The following is a 17,790-nucleotide window of genomic DNA, read 5'->3' on the forward strand; positions in this document are numbered from 1 at the left end:
TCACTGCTCAGTAATACACATCCTGAAGGGATGCACTCCCTTCTCCGAATCCACTGTGCCACTGCTATTTATTTCTTTTTAGTTATGCAATCAGTAACTGTTTAGCTCTTTTTAGTTGTTTTCCTTGTTTGTTAAGACTAATTAAGAAAGCCTCCCCACCCCTTTGGGGTCTGGTACATTATCCAGATTGACCCTAAATTCCTGGGTTCAAGCAACAATTCTCCTTAGCTTTCTTAGTAGTAGCTGGTATTATAGGCATGAACCAGCATACCTGGAAAAAAGGGCTTTTCTTGATTACTACTGTAGTTCCAATTGCTAGTATACTATTCCTAGAATACACCAGTTATTCAATAGTTACCAAATATAGAAGTTTGCAAATTAAATTAGTATTTATAAAGTTATTAAATAAATATATGCCCTCAAACATATTTGTGTGTTGGGAGGGAGGTTACTGGAATTTAAACTCATGGTCTCATACTTGCTAGGCACCAGGCCACACTTGGGCTTAAATTCAGGGCCCTGGCACTGTCTTTTGTTCAAAGTTACTGCTCACTTGAGCCACAGCTCTGCTTCTGGCTTTTGCTGGTTAACTGGAGGTAAGTCTCAAGGACTTCCCTTTGTGGGTTGATTTCAAACCATGATCCTCAAATCTCAGCCTCCTGAGTGGCTAGGATTACAGGCATAAGTTACCAGCACCTGGCTTGCTCGTAATTTTTAAGATAGGATCTTGCTTCCTTCCCTGGCATGTATCTGGTCTGAAATTCATCTATCTTAGGTATTCCACCATTGCTGGCATGAGAGGCTTATGCTGCCACATCTACTTTTCGTTGTTGAGGTGGAGTGTCAGACTTTTCTGTGTGGGTTGACCTGGATTCACGATTCCCCTGATCTCTTGCCAAGTGACTAGGTTAACATGTGTGCGCCAGTGGCACTCAGCTGGCAGCCACCAACATTGTTGCCAGGTTCAAGGAACAGCTTCAACTCTGCAGAAGAGGGAAAGAAGTACCAAGAAAATATAATAAGCGTGACCATAGTTGAGGTGTACCTGACCGGAGCCAATTTGGTACGGAATCAGCGGTAGCCTCTGGGAACCTTTACGCTGGACCCCGAAGGCAACTAAGATTTTGCCAGTGGAAAGGGAGCTGGGAGATGATCCAGATGAGAGGACAAAAGCCTTCTGCGCCTTAAACAGGGTCAAAGCTTAGAGTTGCAGTAAGAAATAAGACCAGAGAGATGAGCTCAAATCATAGTCTAGTATAGAATTTGGACTTTATCTCAAAGAGGTGCAATTATATGTCTTGATTGACTGGAAAGATGGCAGAATCCAATTCATGTATCATAAGATGGGCAGCAGTGGGCCTGGGCACTGTCCCTGAGCTCTTCAATTCAAGGCTAGCACTCTGCTAATTGAGCCATAGTGCCACTTCTGGTTTTCTAGTGTTTAATTGGAGATAAGAGTCTCATGGACTTTAGTGTCCAGGCTGGTTTTGAACCACAATCCTACAGTCTCGGCCTCCTGATTAGTTAAGATTAAAGGTGTGAGCCACTGGCACCTGGCTTTGAGGTAGGGTATTTTTTATACATGAAAGTTGTAGTCCAAACTAAACTTTTAAATATTCTGTTAAGCTTTTTGTTCTCTATGGATATCCTAACTATGAACACCTAAAGGCATTAAGAGTGGAGATTAACTGGAATTAAAAAAATGTTTGGTCCCTAAATGAAAGGACTTCTAGGATATAGAAACAAAAGCCACATAATAAGTGATCATTGTCCTTAATGTACTATGTTATCTCTTTTGCTATCCCTTGGTTATCTCATAGTTACAGTATTTCATCTTTTTATCTGATATATTGTATATATGTGTATTGGGTTATTTGAAATCTGATAGGGAAGGGGGGAAACAAGATGAGAGGCGGGGCTGAGGGGAGGGAAATGGGGAAACAAGATGAGAGGCGGGGCTGAGGGGAGGGAAATGGGGACCAAGACATGAGAAAGGGTATCAATGTATATGAAGTAACGTACCCTCTATCTGGTAAATATAATGTAACCCTTCTATTAATTACAATAAAAATATATGGGGAAAAATGTTCTATATTAGTGACATGGACGATCACACATACACATACACACACACACACACACACACACACATTTGTTAGTATACAAACCAAACCAATTGTACTATATGTGTGCTATCTGAAAAAAAAATCATTAAAAGAAAATCTAATATCTGAAACAAAGATGGGAAGAGAATTGGAGTTAGAGACATCAGAAGGCCATGCCCCACTGAGGTAAGAGATGAGGGAGCTTGGACAAAGATGAGGTGAAGGTGGATGGAACTGCATGAAAACTTAAAGAGAATGTAGGAACTGGCACAGAGATAATCAGATGGTGCCTGGGTTTCCAGCATGAACTGGGCAGTATCTTGGCCAACAGAGAACCAGGCACCAAATGAACTTTCCATTTGTGCATTAACAGGGGAGGTCTTGGCAACAGTAGAAGGGCATGTTTTCATCACAAGCAGCACATATCCACTGTGCTTCATTCTCATTTCCACCTGGTGTGAGCATTCATTCACTCTGCCTCTACCTACTTAAAATACTCAGCTGGGGAGCTGCTGGGCTAGCCACACTTCAGTATTCCTTTTTAAGTAGTTTATTTTTAATTAATGTCTACAAGATGTACATATTAATGAGGCTCAGTGTAATAGTCCAATGCAAGTATACAATATGTGTTAATCAAATCCAGCCTCCCTTTACCCTCTCCCTCCCAGCTTCTAGATGCACTATTCTATGCCCTACATGAGAACACCTGCTACTTTTCTTTATCTGGCTTATTTTACTGGACACAATATCCCCTAGTTTCATCCAGACCCCAATCTCTTTGAACAAAAACAAGTTCAAAATGGATCACAGATTCAAGTGTAAGACCTGAGGATCTGGAACTACTACAAGAAAACATACAGGAAACACTTCAGATGCACTAGGCAATGCGATTTTTTTTGGACAGGACTATGAAAATACAGGAAACAAAAGTAAAAATGGACAAATGGGATTTCATCAATCTGAAAGGCTTCACAGCCAAGGAAATAACTAATGAAGAGAGCCAACATACACAATGGGACAAAGATTTTCCAACTACTCCTCGGACCAAAGACTAATATCTAGATTACAGAAGAAATTCAAAACTAAACCCCAGCGAATCCAGTTTTAAACTATCTGAATAGACAGCTCCCCAAAGGAAAAAATACCAATAGCCAACAAATATAGTTCCATTCACCAGGAACAACCAGGAAGCACTCTGTTTCCCCCAGGAAAGGGGACACATCCGGACCCCCACTTCCTCTGCCACTAGTACCATCACTACAAATAACTTTGCCATACTTTTTTTTTTTGTAATTTCCTTGGTGTTTTTTTAGCTATAGTAACATTAAAATTTCTTCTCCATAGTATTATAATTTTCCATTGCTAATGGGATTAGTAGTTTTATCATTTGTGTTGGAAATCCATTAACATAAAATTTACCTCCAACAATACCTTTTGTGGTTTTTAATACCCTTGAAACTTGCATTGAGCAATGTCTATAATACAGAAACAATGGTAAGCATATAAATGCCTTTTGGTGGAAAAGAGGGTTTTTCATTTCCATCCTGGCTAGACTGGAATTCTCTGACCGAGCAAATAGCAGGATATTAGGTATGAAGGGCAGAGAAGTTTGTACATGCTTTCAAAGAAACATCTGTGAGGATTCACATTCTTGCTCCTTTTATGTTGTTATTTTTTTACCTGACACATAGGAAAACATAAGCTGTGATCTTGCAGGAACCAAGACTTATGGTCATGAATCATTTGGAAGTGGAGAGACACCAAGATTCCTCTCTCAATCGAGTTTTGAAGGAGTTGGGGAACTTGAAATATGGCCAGCCGAGACCCCACTTCAGTGCTGGTAGAGAACAAGTAGGTGGGGTGAATGATAAGAATATCAAGAAGACAATTCTGCGACAAGTGTGGACAAAGGGGCCTCACACCTGCACAGGGCCTTGCGTAGTATACATCTGGTACTGTGTACAGGTTTGGAAGCTACACTGACAGCGGCTCTGTGTGTGTGTGTGTGTGTGTGTGTGTGTGTGTGCGCGCGCGCGTGTGTGGGTGTGTGTTTTAATCCCCTTGTATTCGTTACCTGAAGAACTGGGAAAATGTTATCATCCTCTCAGAACTGATATGAAGGGAGCTAACAACAGACGCCCAACACCCAAGGCCCTGAAAAACGGTGACAGACATTGACATATGCTTCCCATTCAGAGTCCCTGTAATTAAAGTTACTATGACTGATGTCAGGAAATGCCAGCCAGCTGGGATAGCCAGACATTGCTGTGTGGTATGTGAGCCAACCCCAGGCACTCTGGTTAGGAACACACCAAATGAAGAACTTTCCCAATCAGGACATTGTAAGGCTGGGGTCCTGGACATGAGTTTTTAAACTTTGATGATAATGATGATGATGATGAAACATGGCCTCTTAATGCATGATACGATTCTTGAATGCTTTCTTTTCTGCAGAAATTTCACAAGATGGTCAACAGTAAGACTGGGATTACTATGATGAGTCCTCTGAACTTAGTCTATTTTATTTGCAAACTTGAAGATTTTAACTGTTATTTGTAACAAATGATTTTGGGCATCCCACACCCCTGAGGGGGGACAATCTGGAAAGTATAGAGTTGTCATAATTCTGTGTTTGAGATCCAGAAACATGGACTACTAGGATTTTAGGCAAGGGGTCCCAGCAGGCCAGCACTAGCATTGAGGGAGCCCTCGTGACATTAATCTTCTATTGCCTGAAGAAGCATGGGAGTCAGCATCAGGGAACAGAGAAGCTAGATGCTGACCTTATGGTGATCACACACAAGCCCATGACATTTGGCCAAACACTTTTCCCCCCAAGAAATAGACTTTAAATCAAATTAATAAGAAACACAAGCTTATTCTTGGGTATGTTTCAACACTAATCCAACAGGATTCCTCAGAGGATTACAGTGGAGTTGAAATGACCTGTGTGGCATTCAGTTCATAAGGTTGGGGAACAGCTGGGAGTCCAGATGGTGGGCTTCAAGAAGAATCATTGCTGTGTTAACTCCTCACCCAGCTCAGGCACATGTTCCTCATATAACAAGGGGCACCTGTGGACCTGGGGCCTCCTAAATGTGTCAGGAGGGGTGGGAGAGGAGCCCAACAAGGGGATTTCCTCTCAGGGCCCTGTTCACACCCCAGTATGGTTTGTTTGTTGTGTGCTCCTTCCTTCCCTTCCTCCCTCTCATACTGTTCTTCCTTCCTTCCCTCCCATCTTTGTCTCCTCCCTCCCTCCCTCCCTCCCTCCCTCCCTCCCTCCTTCCTTCCTTCCTTCCTTCCTTCCTTCCTTCCTTCCTTCCTTCCTTCCTTCCTTCTTTCTTCCTGAACATCTGAGAAATGGGCAGTGAAGTCCACAGGGGATTCTCAGGCCAGAGCAGATTCCATGGGGAGGGACAGCTGTAGCTGAATGGTTACTTCACATCTACCTTCTTCTGATACCCTTTCATTAGCCTCTCTCTGGTGTCAACTGGATCAGGTATTTTTTTGTTTGTTTTCTTCTTCTGTTTTTGGCTGTTTTGGGGGATTGGACTCAAGGCCTGGGTGTTGTCTCTGAGCCTCTTTGTACTCAAGGCTAGCATTCTACCACTGAGCTACAGCACTACCTGTGGCTTTTTCTGAGTAGTTTTATTGGAGATAAGAGTCATGGACTTTCTTGTCCAGGTTGGCTTTGACCTATGTTGCTCGTATCTTGGCCTCCTGAGTAGCTAGGATTACAGGTGTGAACCAATGACATCCACCTGGATCAGGTTTTTGACTAGAGTCAAAATGCCATTGTCAGCCAAACAAAACAGCAAGAATTACAGGACTTACGTCTCAACGGCATTGCCGGGGGTGGGGGAGGCGCCCGCTGGGCCATGTCCTGCAAATGCTTCAATACTACATCACTGTGACTAAGGACTGGCAAATTTATCAGACATCTCAAAATATAGTTGCAAAAAGCACAAGCCAATATACAAATGTTGATTTCTGGAAGTGGCAATTTGGCTGAGACAGTTTCAGTCCCAACCTCATCCCTAAGGAGCATCTTAAGTAAACCATAAATCACTACTTTGACTCTCAGGAGACCAGAGTCATGTCCAACAATAGAGCCACCACAAGCAGCTGAGAACACACTGATGACACAGCCAGGGAAATGCGTGCTCCATTTTCTACTTAACCTAAGAACCCCAAACTCAGCAAACAGCTCTTCTTCTAGTTCATTGTAGTAATTTTCAAGCTCCTGGAAAAGAAACCCGAAGGTCTGTGGCCCAGAGTGGGCACAACACTTCACCATCTACCAAAAGGGTTTTCTGAGTCAGCCAATCTGCTTCTTTTTTTCTTTTTCATCTTACCTGTTGTCGAATTTCTTCCTCCATTTTCACTGGTGAGCCTAATTCTGCAACTTGTTTGACCCCTTCACTGGCATAGCCTCCATATTCCCACAGCACATAGTTCTTGGAGTGCGATCCACCAATGATTGCAGACCAATGATTGGCTCGACCTGAGAAAGCCAACGGGGATATAAATGTCAGCACGGATGTGGCCGAAACAGGAGTGCTTTAAATAATGGGGAGAGAGGAGTAATGGGATCCAGCACCTCTTCATCTTAGCAAACTCTCCCCTCTGCCCACCCCCTACTGACTAGACAGAGTCCCTATTAGTAGCAAGTCTGGGAAATGTGACCAGGTATGTTCAAGCCGCAGAGGCAGTTCAGTGAGACTTTCTGTCTTAAGGGTCTTTTTTATTAGAGAATTTATTAACATTGATTTTTACATCATATTTCAAGTGTCATGTTTAAGAAACAAGTATTCAAGAAGGGAATCTCTGTATACAATCAGTGGCACTTAGGTTTTAGAACATAATTAAAATTAAGCTGAGGGTTTGTATGTCATAGATACATATTAATCTATGTAACAAAACATTATGTCTACAGAGTATATAGTCCATCATAGATTAAAATTTTTTTATTGTAATGTATAGAGGGGGTCACAGTTACATTTGCCAGACAGTGTATCACTTCTCACACACTAACACCCCCTAGTTCTCTCTCTCTACCCTCTCCCAATCATCCTATTTTCCCCCTTCCCTTTCCTATTTCACAAATAAAAGTATATATAATATACAGGTAACAAAGTCAGATACTGAAACAATATGAGATTAACACAAAGGACAAAAGAAAAGAGAAACAACGTAGTACTTTAAGAACAATTATCGCATAATATAAAGCTCTTCATTTTTCAGTTGCTCTTTTCACTACATATGGCTACATCATTTACAGTACAAATGGTGAGAAACATGAAAACTACCAATCATTTAGTAAATTAAATGCCCATCATAGATTTTTATGTCTATGTAGTTATGTTTATACCTCCAAGACCATGTCCATAACATTGGGTGGGTCTTTAAGAAGGGAAAGGTGAGAACATTCGAAATGCCGATGAGCTTTGTGGGACAGAATAGAGGAAAGGCTATTTCTGTCCACCTCAACATTAAGTAACACTGGTGAGCCATCAGTAATTTTGCACTGCTGTGTCAAAACCTGTAAAGAAAGAGTTAGGAGTTGATGCTGGGGAGGGATCATGGGTAGGAAGGAGCCTGTCCAAGAGTGGCCTTCCTTAATTCTCCTTCAGGAGTTTAGATGTCATCTGAAAAGATGGGAAAACCACTGAAGGGTTCTGAGCAGAGGAGTGACATGATTGCATTTGAATTTTAGATAAATCACCCAGGCAGCAGTGTGAAGGATGTATTAGAGAGAACAAAATTAGAGTGGAAAGCTGGGAGGGGTGAGCAAAGAATGGGAGCTGCAGGGGAATGGGAGAGAGGGAAACAGTAATTCTCAGAATTAAACACTGTCTTCAGCTGACCTTAAGTCCATGCAATGGAAGGTACTCTTCTTAAGGACATCATAGGTAGCCCAGATGCACAGAAGTGACCAGGCCACACGGACTCGTGGCGATCCTGTGGCATGACAGATGCAGTAGGACACAGGATGGATAAAATCAAAAGGGAACCAGCAAGACCTGAGCAGGGCCAAGACTGGGGGCCATCTTATCAAAGTCCTCAAAGGAAAAAAAAAAGGGAGGAACTGATAGTCAAGGTCAGTACAACAGTGGGTGTGATTTTGTTTGACTTTGAGCCATTCTAGCTAGCCTCAAACTGACAATATTCCTCAGTCTCTGGATTGCTGGGATTTCAGGCATATACCACCGTCAGAGGCTGGTATTTATTTTGCCATTACAATGAATATGGATGTATCTGTGTTCTGGTTCAATTCTCAGCCTTTCATTCTACAAAGTTTCAAGTAAATAAACAGTGAAAGGGAAAAAAGTTGAATTGGATAAACCTAATTGACAATTTTGGTTTAGTGGTTTGTGGCCCAGAGTGGGCAGAACACTTTACCATCTACCAAAAGGGTTTTCAACAGGTGCTGGTCCTGTTTATACAGCTGCCATTGCTGACCCACAGACTTTCCCTTCAACAGATCAAACATAGGCATAAAGCCAGGCTTCACGCCAGACCCACTGAGGGCAGCCCGGCACAACCCCAGGCAGATGACATCACCAAGTAGGTCTGCCCAATTGCTTGCTCATCGTTTCCTCCACAGCAGGGGGGAATGTAAGCACCGCACTGTCTCCCTAGAGAAGATGACTGAAGATGCTGCCATGGCTTTCTCAGGGAGAAAGTCCTAGTTACCATCTATGCTAAGAATGTGCTTGTGTAGGGCCAAGGGCTGGTAGCTTGTGGTGACCTTTGGTTCATGATGGGAACACTGGGAGACCAGCTGCTCTTGCTGCCTCTGTGTCATTCCACTGAAATGTTCCCTTATCCTAGGCCTGCCCTGCTGGTGATTCTGCACGGAGCCTCAGCATATGTTGTCCTCTCTTGCCCAGCTTGGCCAACTCCCATTTCTCCTTCATGATCAATGCTTGTCCCTCTGTTACAAAAGACCACATTTCCTATGATTGCTGTCCCACTAGGCTGTAAGCTCCCTGAAGGAGTCTGCTTTCAGCACTTGACTGGTGCACTGCAAATGCTCAGTACATGTTTCCAGAAACCTTTTATCCAAATAACTAGATGAGAAGGAAACTGCATAGACCAGGCTGCCCATATTTTATCAATGTGATTATAAGTCTCAGGTACCTACAACTCCACTGACCTACAAGGTCAGTGAAATTCCTGACAGCTATTAGCTAAAGGACTCAGCTACTTTGCCTGCTATTTGAAAACCAAACACCACAAGGAAGAAGTGAAGGAAGACAGACAGCTCCTGGCCTTACAGCCAGCAACTGTAGCTCTAAATTCAATTCCTTTATTTCCCTGAGTTTCAGTTCCCTTTTTTGTAATTCAGGGATGATTATGCCTGCCTTATAGACCTACTATGAAAATTACAATTTTTTAATGAGATAATATATGTGAAACCACTACAGGCACAAATAGACAATAATTATGGTTTCTTCCTTTTATGGTTTTAAGAGAGGTTTCAAACACTAGTAAGATGAGCAACCTTTTATTCAATATAAAAGATAGAAATGCACATAAGAGGAAGGGTAGTAATGGAATGAGAATAGGCACAACCTCAGCGAAACTGGGATGCATCAGGTGTGTCTGCTTTCTCTAATTTCCCAAGCACAGTGGTGGCCATGACATAGACAGGAATAGGATCTTTCTGTCACTTGCCCAGAGGGACTCACAGTCTGGGGGTGGAGAAGGCAGATGGATAAGCAGATTAATTACAATCCAGCTTGTCAGATTATTACACAACAAGAAAATAGTTAAGTCCAAATTCCCTAAAATTCAGAGAATTCAAGTCCAGTGGCTTGACTGGATAACGCCACATTGCAATTGGTTTTGTCAGTTTGCATTCTGAAATACAATTTCTACCCTCTAGACTATACAAGTATTAGTTTCCTACAATGACTCTGCAACATAAGACAATGAATTTAAATATCAACACATTTAATGATGTCATCCAAATAACAGATCTGTGCAGGTGCCTGGACTTGGGGCAGGGAGACTGCATCTTTCTGGGGGTGCTGAGGCAGGTACAAAGATCAGAATAAGCTTTAGAAACACAACTGTTGTATGAGCCAGCAATCTCATGGCTGTGTATATACCCAAAGAAAATGTATGTATGTGTATACATATGCAGATTTTGGTGTTTTTACATAGGCAAGTTAGACCAAAAACTACACATATCAAGGTGATAAGCTGTCACTGAGTTGTGGGATGGCCTGGGGAGAGTGATGAGGTGATCTAACCTTTAAGACTTGGCTTCAGGCTTATATTTGTGACTATTAATCACTCATTAACCCCTCTAAGTTCCTCAATTTCTCTTTTATGTATATGTATATGTGTGTATTTACTGATGTGCCTGCAATACAATCTAGAGTGTCTTGTACTAGTGGCAGGTGCTATAGTCCTGAGCTACACTCCCAATTCCTCCCAGCATTTTAAAAATAGAGAGAACAGTTGCAAGGCTGGACAGCCTCCCAGAGTTGTACAAATTAATTGGGATGGTTTTGGAAAGAACGGGTAAGCTGTGAAAACTGTACAAAACAAAGGTCTCAGTATTATTTCAGAGTGAAAGCACTGTGGGAATCTACATGAAGAATCAAAAAGACACAGAAACAATGAAGCTTTCCCAGTGAACAAAGCAGGGTTACCAGAGACGGGAAGAATAGAAAGGAGGCAAGCAAGTGAGGCTGGAGGCCTGGAGAGATAGAACAGAACTCTCTTCACAACAGAAACAGGATAATCAAACATCTCCCATCATGACTTGTGCTTGATCATGCTCATCCTCTGGATGAGGACACAGGCCCAACAGGGTTTAAGGAACATGGCCAAGCTCACAGAACTAAAAAGGGAGAGCTGGGCCTGAACCTCACGTCTGCCTGAATCCACAATGCTTATTGTTTCTTCTACACTCCACTGTGAGGGAAGTGTGGTGAAAGATTCCATTTGGAAGGATGATACAATAGTTATCATGTACTAAGCATTTCCTCTGTGTCCAGCAGTGGACAGAGAACTTGACCTACATCACTCCCATTCAGACACAAATGCTATTATATTTTCCCCTGTGTAACTTAGACTTGAGTGTAACCCAAGGCCACAGAAGCAGGCAAGAGAAATACTGGGTTTAAAATTGGGTCTGCCTGATGCAGGACTAGCTCTTTTCTGCCACTACCATGAAAGGTACCCATGGAAGGAAGGGGCAAGAAGATTTAAAAAAAAGGAGGAGGGCCGGGAGTTTGGCCTAGTGGTTAAAGTGCTTGCCTAGCATGCATGAAGACCCGGGTTCGATTCCTCGGTACCACATACATAGATAAAAGCCAGAAGTGGTGCTGAGGCTCAAGTGGTAGAGCTCTAGCCTTGAGAAAGTCCAAGGACAGTGCTCAGGCCCTGAGCTCAAGCCCAGGACTGGCAAAAAAAAAAGGAGGAAAGAACCAAGGTCTGATCACTTTCAAATTTCCATTTCTTCATCTGTAAAGGATGGGTAGTGATAGGACCCAGAATTATAATGGCCTAAGTCCATGAAACCATGGCTGGCACATGAAATGGATCAGGAAGTATTAGCTTTTCTTTGATTTAGTTTTACTTACTAGAAATAAAAGTAAGGGAGGACAAATCCAGACCAATTCCTGAAAAACCTTCCTCTTAGGAAATTGTTTACATTTTCCCACATTTTTCACTAAGGTACTAAGTAGCATGATTCTAGTCCACTAATTCATTAATTTATTGGTTTGTTACTGTATATTAAATCAGGATCATCAAGGTATGGGGGCTGGTATTTTGTTCTGAAAGGGTATTATTTGTAATTGCTTTTTTTTTTCCCCCACTTGGTCATGGGGCTTGAATTTTGGACCTGGGTGTTGTCCCTGAGCTCTTCAGCTCAAGGCTGCCACCCTACCGCTGGATCCACAGCCTTACTTCCCCTTTTCTAGTGATTAAATGGAGATGAAAGTCTCACAGTCTTTAGTGCCCAGGCTGGTTTTGAACTGCCATCCTCAGATCTCAGCCTCCTGAGTAGCGAAGATTATAGGCGTGAGCCACTGCACCTAATTTTATAACTAATTTCTTATTACAGTGTCAGAGTTGAGTAATTGTAACATATAAATTGGCCTGAAAACATTAAAATACAGACTCTCCAACCCTTTGTGAAAAAATGTTTGCTTGGGGCCGGGAGTTTGGCCTAGTAGTGGTAGAGTGCTTGCCTAGCATGCATGAAGACCCAGGTTTGATTCCTTGGTTCCACATACATAGAAAAAAAGCCAGAAGTAGTGCTGAGGCTCAAGTGGTAGAGTTCCAGCCTTGAGAAAGTCCAAGGACAGTGCTCAGGGCCTGAGTTCAAACCTGGGACTGGCAAAAACAAAATGTTTGCTACAACTTGGGTCAGGCCTTGGAAAGTGAGATAAATCAGACTTGAACTCTGTCTTTGAGATGTTCAGTCTGGAGGGTATGGGAAAGGGTGTGAAGGAGAACTCATTAATAGTCAACTGTAATAAAATGTGGTGCAACTTTAACAAAGACAACACTGAATTTTAAATATAAACAGAGGAACAATTAGCATAGAGTACTCTAGGAACCTAAGACTTCCTAGAGGAGATGGGAGCTGAATTAAATCCTGAAAGGTAAGAGATGGTAAGGCAGATAGGGAAAGGCTATTTTCTTTCCCCAGAGGGACAGGCAGATGCAAATGGAAGACATAGAAAATGTCTCATGTATGTGTGTGTGTGCATCAGCATGCATGGGTGCACATGTCTGTGTATAACAAAAGAACTGGCCTGCATCATGTCCATCGTGAAACAGAAAATGACTAGACATATATAAAGGAAAGAAAATGTGGCCTTAGATATGTGAAAATAGCCAACAGAAAGTTCCTGAGATGAGTGTGCTGGAATTAACTTGCAAGGACTGTAAAAAAAAACAAAACTATCATCAATATGTTTGAGAATTTAAAGTTGGAATTAATAAGTGAGCGCAACTGGGGTATAAATGTCTTAACAGATATTTTCTATTTTTATCCTGAAGGCAAAGTAGAGGAGAGAATAAGATAATCTTGTCTATAGACAACTCCCAAATCTATATGTACTCCCTTGACTTTTGTTTCTGATTCCAGTGGAGGAAATGACACTGGACTATTCCTGTAGACATAACAACAATAAAACGAAGTAAAAATACATAATTATATGTACCAGTTTTCAAAGGCTACAAAATCGTCAGCAGAGGTCTATGATAGTGAAGAGAAAAGAAGACACGGCAGGTGAGTCTGTGTGTACACTGGATTTCTGCCAGGGACACAGGGAGGAAGGTAAGCTGGCTGGGCTAAGGAAGTAAAAATTAGAATTGGGACTTGAAATCAAAAGGACTTATGGGCCAGAATGTCAGAGAAGGTGTAGCCATCACATAGAAGAGTGTCAGAAATGTACATGGATTGCCCTTAATCTTTGACCTAATATCAAGCTGTACAGATATAGTTTCGTGTGAGGTCAAAGATTGTGGCTACCAAGATTAATTCTACAAAGGCTGCAAGAGAACTGCCACTATAGAGCTAAGGGCTGGACTGCAGAGATTACTTAGTACTGGAGATTCAAGACTCTGAGTCACCCTAAACATCTGGTTGAAAATCGAGAATGAACTTGGTGGTAAAATTACTTTAGCCCTATAATAAAGGCTGCCTGTCACTTACCCTAGCAAAGCTTGGTAAACAGACAATGAGAGGAGATCAAGCAAATCTATCAACTTGCCAGATCAATAATCCATATTCTTTAAAGGAAGGCTAAGAAAGCCTCTAGTGTCCTTCATGCAATTAAAAAAAATATGCAAACAAGTATAAAAGAAAGGAAACACGAAGAAACAGCCAATAGGAAGAGTTTTTGACAGGACTGGCATATTGGCATTAACATAAAGGACTGTAGCAATTGCTCTCAATGCCTTTGAGGATGTAAAGGAAAGATGGACACAGTGAGTGATCATGTGTGATCTTGGCAGGAAACAAGCTGTTTAGTAAGGCCAAAAGGAAATTTTGTAGCAACAACAACAACAACACAAAATCTTCATTTGGCCATAGCAAAGTATCAGTAAACTGAAAGATAAGGTGATATAAACATAATTCAAAAAGAAAGTACCAAGTTAAAAAAAATGTTGAGTCCTTCTGACCTTTGGAATAAAAATAAATGGGTCCAGTGGAACCCCAGCAGGATAAGGCAGAGAGATTAGAAAACTATTTTAATAAACACTAAACATTTTCCCAAATTTGATGAAAAATATTAATCTGCCGATCCAAGAAGATCTAAACCCCCAAAAGTACAAAAGGAAAATGATACCTAAAGCCAACTGAAAATAAAAGGAAATGGAAAAAGAAAAGACAGAAAATAACACCAAAGCTTTTCAAAATGTGATAGAGATGAAGAGAAAATCCTGGAAGCAATAAAAGCCACATTGCAATGAGTAATGCGAAGCTCAGTGACTGCTTCTAAAACTGGGCAAACCAAAAGGACATGAAATGGCACCTCTAAAATTTTAAAAGAAATAAAATTCATCATCCTAGAATTCTATCTTGCAAAAACATCCTCCAACAACAATGGTAATAGAAAACATTTTTTGATAAGTGAAAGCTGAGTGAATGTATTTCTAAGGTGACTGCCATATATAAAATATAAAGGAAGCTCTCCAGCAGAAGGTGGATGGAATCAGACAGCCATGTCTATCTGCATAAAGAACTGGAAGTGCTGGAAACTAGAACAGTGTGGGAAGGTACACCCTACATTTCATTCCACTGCAGTTTTTTCAAGAGATTCATGTGTCCTTGTGCTTTCGGGAAACCACTACTATTAAGGTTTGCTTCTCACAAAAGCAGATCTTCTGTGGTACCAAGCTTTGTAGCTAGCTCCGTGTTCTGCTTCTCTCTCCTGCATCCTATTCCTTGAGGTCTGAAGCTTCCCCTGCTCAGTTTGCTTACTCTAGCAGGTCTCTCAATGGTTATTGGATTAATGGTTATTGTGTTTATTGATTTAATCCTCCAGCAGGACCATTTTATGGATTTAGGAAGTCAAAGTACAGGAAGAGTAAGTGCCTTGTCTAGACAGTAAATAGTAGCAGCAGGCGGTGGATGCAGCTTTTGCACTTGATAGATTGTGTGGACATCCTGAAGAAGGCTTACACTTTACTGGGTAACGTGATGGCAGCTAGTTATGATTACTTAGCACTTATTGTGTGATTGAAGACATGTATTTTCCACCTTCTATCATTTTAACTAATGAACTTTAGATAGCCACCTCTGTCCAGTGGCTGCCATGTTGGGCAGCCCAGCCCTGGAATTTGGAGTAGGTCTGAGCACTGGTAAATGTTAGGCCAAGCGTGGAAGCAGCTCCTCCTGGGAAGAGTGGGGTAGACTCTATAAGGAACTGTAGACTCACAAGTGAAAGTGGCAGGTAGGAGGTTGTAGGAGGCCTTGGCATTTGAACTAAGATGTCTGGCACGCAGGCAGGCAGGCAGGTGTGAGCACACTTGTCTTTTGAGTGTCCATCTCGATTGCGCCGTGCTTTTCTTCACATTTACCATTTCATGGTCTTCTCCAAAGCTCTAGGAAGGCACATGCCTGGGAATGTGGGGCAGTTCATGCCCTGAAAATATCCCTCAGCCTGGAGAGAGGGGCAGGTATAGGCTGATTCTTTCCTTTCCTTTGTCACTTTCTTCTCTTCCCCTCTACTTCCTTCTACCTAAACCACCTAGTAATTAAATCAGGGTCTGCTCTGAGAGCTACCTAAGCTAAGCCATATCCAATTAATTTTACATATTCTTAGCACAGGAAGCCATAAAGTAATTACAATGATTGGGCCAGAGCCAGCATGGGTGCAGGTCCTTCAGTTTCTGCAAGGAGAGTCCATTCAGATGACCCTTCTTCTCACTATCACTGTTGTCATCAGTATCACAACCACCACCTCAGCTGAGCATGTTCTCTGTGTCCCCTCATAGCTAATGATTTCCAGTTCCTTGGCAGTCCTACTAGGTAGGTTAGTTAGCATAACTGTGTTATGGGTGAGGGGACCTAGTTGTTACCAAGTAGCAGGGCTGAGATTTGTCAGTGGGCCAAATTGGAGAGCAGGCTCTCTTCACTCCACCGTTTGAGCCAAGTCTAGATTTCCCTGGGAACTCATTCTGTTATCACTCATTGCTATGACTAGAATTGGCTCTTGGTATGGAGGTAAGAGGTGATGGTCTGTGCAGTCTCTAGATCACATCGAAAGTGCTACCTTCTTGGTGTTTGTCAACTTCAGTTTTCTTTGGACTCCACCCTCACCCACCCAAATTTTCATGAACTTCTGACCTTTGATTTATTTAGAACTCTATAAGGCCTAGCCAATCACTTGTTATTTCAGAGGCAAAGAAGATAATTTAAGGGAAGCTCCAAACTCGCATGCCCTTTGCTCTTCGAGGCTAGCAGAAGGTTTATTGTGCATTGACAAGTAACACAGGGATTATATATATGGAAAGGGAACTTTACTTACAAGTGTCCTTCCAAGCTTACTTTGCCATATAAACATTGTTATATATGGGAGAGAGGCTGCAATTCTGGATGGCTTCCCAGTGTTTAATATACCATTAACACCTGAGTTTAAAGCCCCTGGGAAGGAATTGGAGCATTTTGAGTGATAAATCCTAGCAATGTTTATCTAATTTAAAAATCTAGGGGCTTGTATTTAAAAGCTTTGCAGGAGCAGTAAATAATTTTGCTTTGTTTGTTTTTAAAGTGTGTGACACACAAAAAATGGACTCTTCCCACAATCGATGCATTTTCCAGGTTTGAATCTTAATTCTGTTGACTAAGTCCTATAAATAAGTAAGACAATGTTTTCTCTGTGTTTAAAAAGATTTTAAACAGCAGAAAAAAGGAACAATGGGAAAGGGAATTATTAAGCAGCTACCTGTACCTGGTATTTTTTTTCCTGTCCTGTCTGATTTCCTTCTCAACCTCAAGACATGAGAGAGGAGAAGGCTCAGGGACGAGTCACAGCTTGCTTAGGGACACACCGCTGGCAAGTGGCTGAAACAGGATTTGGCTAATTTCTGCTTTGTCTTTTGGGAAACTTTCTATTCTCCAGTAAGAGAGAAGCTAAAGGCTCTAGGGAAATTTTGTTAAGCTAAGGACAGAATCAAATTCTATTTAACTAAATCTCTCTGCATAAGAAAGAGACAGGTGCCCACGGTTCATGTCTGTAATCTTAATAACTCTGGAGCCTGAGATCTGAGGTTCAAAACCACCCAGGCAGAGAGGTTTTTACAGATCTTTCATCTCCAATTAACCACGTGTGTAAGTGTGTGTGTGTGTGTGTGTGTGTGTGTGTGTGTGTGTGTGTGTATGTTTGTGTGCAGAAGTAGAGCTATGGCTCAAGTGGTAGAGCCTTTATTTTGAGCAAAAAACCTCAGGATAGCACCCAGGCCACGAGTGCAAGTCACAGGACTGGCACAAAAAGAAAGGAAACAGAAAAAGAGGGATCAGGTTGAGGTTGAAAATCAGAGGTAAAAGTGAAGACAGAAGCCTCATATCTTTCATGACAACATAGAAATCTCAAATAACAGCAAACTAGAGCTGGAAATATGGCTCAAACAGTAGAGTGTCTACCTAATAAGCAAAAAGTCCTGAGTTTAAGCCCAAATACTGTCAGGAAAAAAAGGTAATAGG

The 17,790-nt window shown here is 41.8% G+C and overlaps 1 protein-coding gene across 1 annotated transcript in view; it reads right to left on the reverse strand.

Moving 5' to 3' along the window:
- Spon1 (spondin 1) overlaps positions 1-17,790 on the reverse strand; it is a 259,657-nt gene that overhangs the window by 99,848 nt on the left and 142,019 nt on the right. The window contains exon 6 of the mRNA XM_090348107.1: positions 6,461-6,609. Coding sequence (XP_090204233.1) covers positions 6,461-6,609 — 149 coding nt within the window. The remainder of the gene's footprint in view (positions 1-6,460; positions 6,610-17,790) is intronic.

This window comes from Megascapheus bottae, chromosome 16 (genome assembly GCF_031878675.1).
Source record: "Megascapheus bottae isolate mThoBot1 chromosome 16, mThoBot2.hap1, whole genome shotgun sequence".
NCBI classification, from domain to species: domain Eukaryota; kingdom Metazoa; phylum Chordata; class Mammalia; order Rodentia; family Geomyidae; genus Megascapheus; species Megascapheus bottae.